Source organism: Sabethes cyaneus, chromosome 3 (assembly GCF_943734655.1).
Source record: "Sabethes cyaneus chromosome 3, idSabCyanKW18_F2, whole genome shotgun sequence".
Lineage (NCBI taxonomy): Eukaryota > Metazoa > Arthropoda > Insecta > Diptera > Culicidae > Sabethes > Sabethes cyaneus.
In genome coordinates, this window is record NC_071355.1 from 166,066,144 (window position 1) to 166,074,038 (window position 7,895).

General features: G+C 37.3%; 1 protein-coding gene across 2 annotated transcripts; it reads left to right on the forward strand.

Moving 5' to 3' along the window:
* Window positions 1–5,293: 5,293 nt before the first annotated feature.
* Window positions 5,294–7,752, forward strand: LOC128744284 (brain protein I3). Of its 2 annotated transcripts, XR_008412381.1 has the most exons (3): window positions 5,294–5,435; window positions 5,512–6,000; window positions 6,065–7,752. XR_008412381.1 is itself a non-coding variant. In XM_053841142.1 (2 exons), the coding sequence occupies exons 1-2, from the start codon at window positions 5,366–5,368 to the stop codon at window positions 5,898–5,900; spliced, it is 459 nt and encodes a 152-aa protein (XP_053697117.1). In that variant the 5' UTR covers window positions 5,294–5,365; the 3' UTR covers window positions 5,901–7,751. The 2 variants fall into 2 exon arrangements, 1 of the variants encoding a protein (XP_053697117.1); XM_053841142.1 differs by having other exon boundaries at window positions 5,512–7,751.
* Window positions 7,753–7,895: the final 143 nt, after the last annotated feature.

Below are 7,895 nucleotides of genomic sequence, written 5' to 3' on the forward strand. Positions count from 1 at the left end.
CAGATTTCTTACGAACGCTATTAAACCTAGTCCAATTTGATGTCTGTGTTAGGGACAGGGCTTGAAAAGGGATCGCAAGTTGAATGTGACTGCCGTGAATGCGAACTTTCCGCATTCAAACTCCGCTTTTTGAACGATCATTTGACTGTTTTTTTGGATTCAGTCAATTTGCCGCTTGCGCTGCTGCCGTCTTACAATTCATGCGGCATCTCTGCAGAAGCAAACAGTCAATCTCCCGTTTTGCTTTGCGCTTTGAGAATATAAACTGCAAACTGACTGGAAGCATACGGTGACGTATTTTTTCGTTTCTCTTTTTGTCTCCAAATCGGCTGCTCACAGTAATAGTTTGTCACCCGGACGTCGGTCCGACGCAAGCAAAATATTCGTTTGTATTGGGCGGAGTCCGACCGACTTCTTCCATGCACATGTAGTGGTTGTTTTTTTGTAGTATTGAATCATACGATTGTGCGGTTGCTTTTCGTAAGCGTGGTGACTGCCAGTCATTTGACTGTTTTGCAGTCATTCGCTGCTCCAAACGGTAAAGGCAACTTGATTGAAACGAAAATGTTAAAAAGCGTTAGAATGCGTTCATACTACTGCGTGCCATCGGCGTTTGACTGAGCAAACTGCCAGTTGTGTTATGCATAGCGTTCGTATTCCATCACCAAACGGACGGTGTGAACTTGAATGCGCGTTGGTGGGACTGCGGTAGAAAAAAAGGATCGGTCGAAGCCCTGGTTAGGGAATTGTGCTAGAAAAAATGACAGAAGTTCGTTGTTCCAACAGATCGCAAATTCTTTACTGCGAGACGATTAAACCTCGGCGAACTTGATATCTGTGTTGGAAAAATGTGCTACAGCTGTACTGTTCGGTTATAATAGGACTCTGTATGAACACGCATGCTTGCCGTTTCATTAGAAGTGTAGTGAAAAGATGTGCTGTTGATAAAATAGGTTCGAATTGGTAAAATCCCTTCAACGTGGGAAACCATGGAATCTTTAATTTCAGTAAGGTAGCAGGAAAGCAATAGTTTGTGTTCTTGATTTTGTTAAATTGTTTTCAAATGCACAATCTTTTGAGAATTGAACGTATGCAATGCTACTACTTTGATAAATGTTACATACAACGCATGTAGCATGTATATATGTTGCATATAGCATGTATACATGATGAATCGAATGATTACAAGCATGAATACATGCCACTATCACTACAAAGAGACTTACGTAGTCCTGCGTCACCTATATATATGCGGTCGTGTCTTGTACACAACCCCTCTGATTTTTTGTCGAACTCGTCGCAGAAAGGTTTATAAAAATATATATCCTTATTAAACACGGAATAAAAGCGAAATTTAATCTTTTCATTGTTGAAATTTATTTCTAGATTGTTTAACAAGTAAAAAGTAGAATTTCATACGACAATGTTAACATATATTGACATTTTTAACTGTTTCGCCGTGATGCTAAAAATGGAAGAGTCAAGCTTAAAAATGGTCATATGAAATAGTTCATTCAAGAGCCCCACGGAAGAAAAAATACACTGTCAGAAATGACTTTGACTTCGTTTTAGATGGGCCCACTTAAATATAGCCCAACGAACGAAAGTTGACTGTAGCTTTAAATCGTCACAGAAAGAATCTGCTTAGCTGTATGTAAGTAATAAGTATATATTATGCTTGTCTAGCACGTAAGCTATTGATTCACTTGACAAAATAAACGATTCTTGCCCTCGCGACGATTCTGGCGACGGTTTCGCCCGTCTGTACCCGTCGTCTGCGGTCTGTTTGTAAACAAGGGTGCCAGTATCTGCCAGATGACGTCACCTTGATTTGGTCTATATATAGAAACTATACGAAAAGTTTTCTCAGTGTAGCTAACAAATAAATAGAACATTACACGGGAGCTCCTTACCACACTATTTGACAGCACTTGGTGGTTTGTTTACATGGTGTTAAAGTTTGAATTTAGTTTTTTTTATCTTTGTCCGGCAGATAATGATAAAAAAATTAGTTTATATTTAGGGACTATTTAAATATGACGTCCAGCAAATTTCTACTTTTTTAGAATGTCCCCTCCCCCCTCTGTCCGATTGTGTCACAAAACTCAACCTCCCCCTCCTTTGGACGTCACACAAACTCAAAATAAAAATGAAAAGCATGTTGAAAGTAAAAAGTGGTTTAAAAATATCGTAACCTTCTAAGAGTTAGTGTATAATTAAAAAAATATAGAAAATAACCATTTATAACAAATAATAACTGCGAACAAGGGCTCAAGGGAACAACAACCAATTGCAAATTGTTACAAATCAATGAAGAAATGAAGCTTTAGTTTCAATTGGGTCCTAAAGCCCTATGTCGTTTTTAGCTTGAATCGATGAGGTTAGGGTTAGGAACACATATTTTGATATTCAATTTTTTATTTTTAGGCTATTGCCGTTAAAAACCTTTTTTTTAATTTTGTGAAATTTTGAACAAAAAATAAACATTTGGGCAACCTTATATAGACAAACTATAGTTGTGCATGGTTGTGTCAAGCGGTGTCTAGACAACACGAATTCTAAAAAGAAACCATAGTATGTCTTGAAATGTCACGGAAAGCTTTTTGTTTACCTGCACGTTCATGTGATAGTGTGTCAACAAAAAGTCAAAAGTTGCAAAGTCAGGAAATGGCTTGGCAATCGCGGCCTAACATTTTCTGCATTTACAGCTCATTTTCCGGTTCGTGTTTGGTTAGAAACGCACAGAAATTTTTGGTCTGCCGTTCGTACTACTGCTGATTCACATCGGAGTAGCAGAACATATCAATCTGATTGATAATACGGTGCCAGTTTCGGTTGGCGTTTTTTTTTCATACTGTTCTGCGGGGTCGATTGTACCGAGATTATACTGTTGGTCATCAGTTTGACATCGTTTAGTCATTCTTAGCGCAAACTAGATTTGGACAAAGTCTAGCACCGTGAATCGATGGATTGGAATACATTGCCCGAATCAAAACTTTTATCCGATAACTAGTACAAATTTGATGTTCCACTTCCTCACGACCAGCAAAACGCAGACAAGCACAAGAGACAACTGCGAAGCTGTAACTGTCAAAACGATCAGCTGCTCTAATGTCAAACCAGAGTTGCCAGTGAGAAAAAGTTATCATTGTTGCCAGAAACGTGTTATTTTCGTTATGTCAAGGAAGATCTCTAATGTCAACGGAGAATAAATTACAATATTTTTGTTTTTTAATTTTTTAGTGCTCTGCATCTTTTTAAAAAAGAAAAAACTATACTCTGGTAATCATAATGGGAAGCTTTATCGTTCCTTCTAGAAAAATAATCTTTTTATCACAAATTTTAGGACCCAATTGAAGGTGCACGGCTCCGGTTTTACTACATCGTGATGATAGCTTTTAGAGTTCATTGTACTTTTCTATCCAATATTTAGTAAAAAGCTAGAAACTTTGATTGCAAATGAACTGAAATTGATTTACATATATCCTTCAATGTAACGCGTGATCTATCTAGTTAACAATCACAAATTGTGCCTGACTTTCAAGCGCCGTCAGCTGGAACAATAAGTTCGAAGATCGAAATAAATCTATGAGTGATGAATGACTGAGAAACATATTTTTGCTGCCTTTTGATGAAAATGCAATTTTTTTCGACGAATGTCACATTTGCCTAGACCCCCTCCCCCACTTTGTCACAACTTGTCACAAAATTGACACACCCCTCCCCCAATGGACATCATTATTGAATGATCCCTAATATTTTAGTTAATTTCAAACGTCGCGGTTTGTCAAAGTAACCAAATATATATTTACGCAAATTTCAATTTGAAAATCTGGTTGAAACAACCTAAAATATAATAAAATTGGTGGACAAGACACAAACACGTATCACTCTTACAACATTTAAGGATAAAAACAATATTAAAAGAAATTATTTTTACCTACGCGTCGACCGGTTTCAGGCATTCTAAGCCTATCATCAGGACGATGCCGATGTCCAACTGATTACGTATTGTTTATCTGGTTGTATCCACGTCGAAGAGCGGGAGAAATTGTTAACTTGATCTCACTTTTTTTTTGCCAATCCAAAGAGAGGGGAAATTATTGGTGGATCATCTCCATTCATAAGAGGTTTCTCTGCATTGGCGATACACATTGATTCCCATGCATTTAGCAGTGAAACCTTCTTAATGGTTTTGATTAATTTCGCACTCTCCCAATTTATTTTATGTTGTAATTCTTCACTGTGCGCTGCTACACTAGAGTCACATGATCGACTGTGCTCCACAGCCTTCCTATGTTCCCTCAGTCTAATTTTGAATTTGCGACGTGTTTGTCCAATGTATATAACCTAAAATATGGTTGTTTTTAGCATACATTTTTCTCCGTGAACTAACGGGGTTACTTTTTAATTTGAACAACTGGTAACCCGAAATATGCTGAAACCTGTGTGAACTGGCCGCCCTGCTCTCTGTTATTGTTTTGGTGGTTTGTTTTAGTTGGCAGTTGCAAGTGCGAATACAGTGGACCCCCGTTCGTTTGAACGATTCCTCATGCAAACTAACGGGGTTACCTTTTAATTTGAACAACTGGCCACCCTAAATATGCTGAAACTAGTATGAACTGGCCGCCCTGCTCATTATTGTTGTTTTGATGGTTTGATTTAGTTGGCAGTTGATAGCAGCAAATATTTCATTCTCCGATCGAATTTCTATCATAATCGTTGGGAAAACGGGATGTGAAACAGATTAAACACGCTAGGTCAGTACAAAAAATCGTGATAATATGCATTGTGTGCATAAGCAAATGATGTCATGTTGAGAATGACATTTGAACACTTTTTAATTTGCACGTCGTGCAAACCAACGGGGTTCAAATTAAAAAGTGTTCAGATTAAAAACGGTCAAACGAACGGGGGTCCACGGTATTGCATTTTCCGATCGGATTTCTATCTTAATCGTTAGGAAAACGAAATGTGAAACCGATTAAACACGCTAGGTCAGTACAAACAAATCGTGTTTATGTGCATTGTCTGCATAAACAAATGATGTCATGTTGAGTATGACATTTAAACCATTTTTAATTTGCACGTCGTGCAAACCAACGGGGTTCATATTAAAAAGTGTTCAGATTAAAAATGGTCAAACGAACGGGGGTCCACGGTAATCCTTTACGAAATTTCAAATCGCTGGATGTGACAAAAAACATGTAAACAAACCACCAAGTGGTGTCATTTGACGGCAAAATGATGTCATCGCAAAATGATCTTTAATTTGTCTGATTGTTTTGAAAGCTTTGTGCGTTTCAATTTTGTAGATTAATTTTTTGTTCCGCTTTTAAAAATATATAGTTTATAAATACTATTCATGGCTGATTCAAGGAATCCACCAACGTATGACGAAGTCATGTTAGGAAATAGTCAGCCAGCGGTACAAGGTTTGTACATAGTGTACATACTTCGTTTTGTATGACTCATTTTTTCGTGAAATTCGGTTCATTGTTTTCATTCCAGAAATACCAGCTGTCGTTTCGATAATGCCGTCGGCTCCGTATCCTCAACAGCAGTATTATCCACATTCCAACATTTCTTCGCAATCCGCGCCAAATTATGGCTCAATGGACTACAGCGGACCGAAAATACCACCAAACGCTCCATCGCCAGTCGTTATTGCACCAGGCATTGGATCTGGCATTAGCGGAATGTCGGCCAATACAACTACCGTGGTGATTCCTCAAGAAATCTTAATCGTTGGTGGTTGTCCAGCTTGCCGAATTGGAATGTTAGAAGATGATTACACTTGCTGCGGTATATGTTGTGCTATATTTTTCTTCCCGATTGGCATACTTTGCTGTCTGGCCATGAAAAACCGCCGGTGCACAAATTGTGGTGCACAGTTTTAATCAACCATAAACTAAACGGGTGTCCAGTTCCTTGTCTCTAAATATTGGAATGTGATCGGAATCTTCTCTCAAAGCAAATTGACTACTATCTCATCTATGGGTACGTCTCTTCTGTAATCTAGAGTTCTAGTTAGTAATGTACGTTTAATTCATTTTCATGTCAGGTTCTTGGATATATCCCTATTATATGCAAAATGTATATAAAATGTTAAAGATTTATCCGATTTTCATGTGTGTTTTTCTTATCAAACACAAAGCCATGGGTAGAAAACGTTCTATAAAACCATGGGTATAAGACGTTCTGGGTATATTTTGGTTAGCACATCCAGGATCCGTTTCTACAGTACTTCTTATTAAGCGGTTATAAACGGTATTAACGGTTACAAAACGTACAAATTTAACCGCTTCGTGAAAGATAAATCTTTAGATTTCTATTGCTTACTTTCAGACTGTAAACCTAACGTATCCTGTTTTAAAATAAATGAAACTTAGGGTTGAAAAAGTAGGTAGGTACTAGCGTCATTTCCATATGCTGAATAAAGCTAATTGACGAATTATCACTTCGTGTAGCTTGTTTCACACAGCCTTCTATAACGACCGGAGCAGATGTTCGAATCAAGTTTTCATCTGCGGTAGGAGTTGGCCTTCGGCAAAACGCGTTGTGATTCAATAGAAATGGACACATTCCAGCGTTACGGGACACCCATTGGTATCGAGTGAATCGCCTCCTGTTTCACCATTTTTTTGGCAAATAGCTTGTAAAAAAGTTGTTTGAAGAGTACTTCATTTTTCAGTAGAATGCCAGGGATTTAAATAAACAGGAATCGATCTGCATAGTTGGGATAGTGTTCCGTAACGCTGGAATGTGTCAATGGCTCATGTAACCGTCATCATGGCCGCAGAGTCTGCTTTTGATTTAAGGTTAATTGGAATTTGATCCATTTTGTTACAAAAGTGTTCAAAAGAATAATTCAACACATCATTTAATGCTGGTACCTAGTCGTAGTATAATACTTCACACAATTTAATTATTACTAACCAGATTACTAACCAGCCTGAAAACCTAACGGCATTTTCGCTTTCCAGAATAACCATATTACGGTGCTGCGGAAGTCTTACAGTATTGCGTGCGATGCAAGCTAATGTTTTTTTTTTCAATATTTTCCAGTGACGCATAAGTTAAAAAAGGATATAATTTGACCCATGTCTGATGGGACAGCCAGGTGATAACAGGAAGTGTGGCGTACTCTCCGTTTCCTTTGAAACAGTGTTCCCACCATTACTTTTAAATCATGACAAAAGTCGACCCTGGTTAACCTGGTTTACTCGATCCGCAATTTCCCCACCGTTAGGCATACATTATTTGAGGCCAGCATAGATATTTTTTGTTTCATGTTCGTAGTATGTATACATATTTAAGTATACACAGAGAAAATTTCATGCATATCCGTCAAATATTTATCTACAAAGTACTCACTCATTTATAACGACGTGTTGAAGCGATTGAATGCGAAACTTTGAACCTGTTTTTCTTAAAACTGTATTCAAATTAAGTGAGTAAGATTTCGGAAAACGACTGAGTCGATCCGTTTCAAATTTTCACAAGCTTTTAATGTATATTTTCTAGTAATTAAACGAAGATTTTTTTCTCACCAAAAGTGATCATCATATGGGTGTAGGGTGTTGATCATATGGACAGTTTAGGAGCAAAATGCATTCCAAAAATCGAGTTTTTCTACATATTTGAGAATTCTCCATTAGACCATAAATTCAATTATAAAAATATTTTAAAAATTCGAAGTTCCCAGAAAACTCTAATAGGAATTTTCAGATTTTTACGGACATCGCTTATTTCAAACATTTATAACTCTTGAATCAAATAATAGTAGAAAAAGTTTATATCCATATATATGTCATCCAAACATTTTTGTTCTACGATGCTATGTAATTTCAAATTAAATCCCTGAGACCCACAATTCATTGAGACTTTGGATT

Coding starts and splice junctions, on each gene's coding strand:
- LOC128744284 (XM_053841142.1), top strand. CDS start 5,366: ATGGCTGATTCAAGGAATCCACCAACGTATGACGAAGTCATGTTAGGA. Junction 5,436..5,511: donor TAGTCAGCCAGCGGTACAAG/GTTTGTACATAG, acceptor TTTTCATTCCAG/AAATACCAGCTGTCGTTTCG.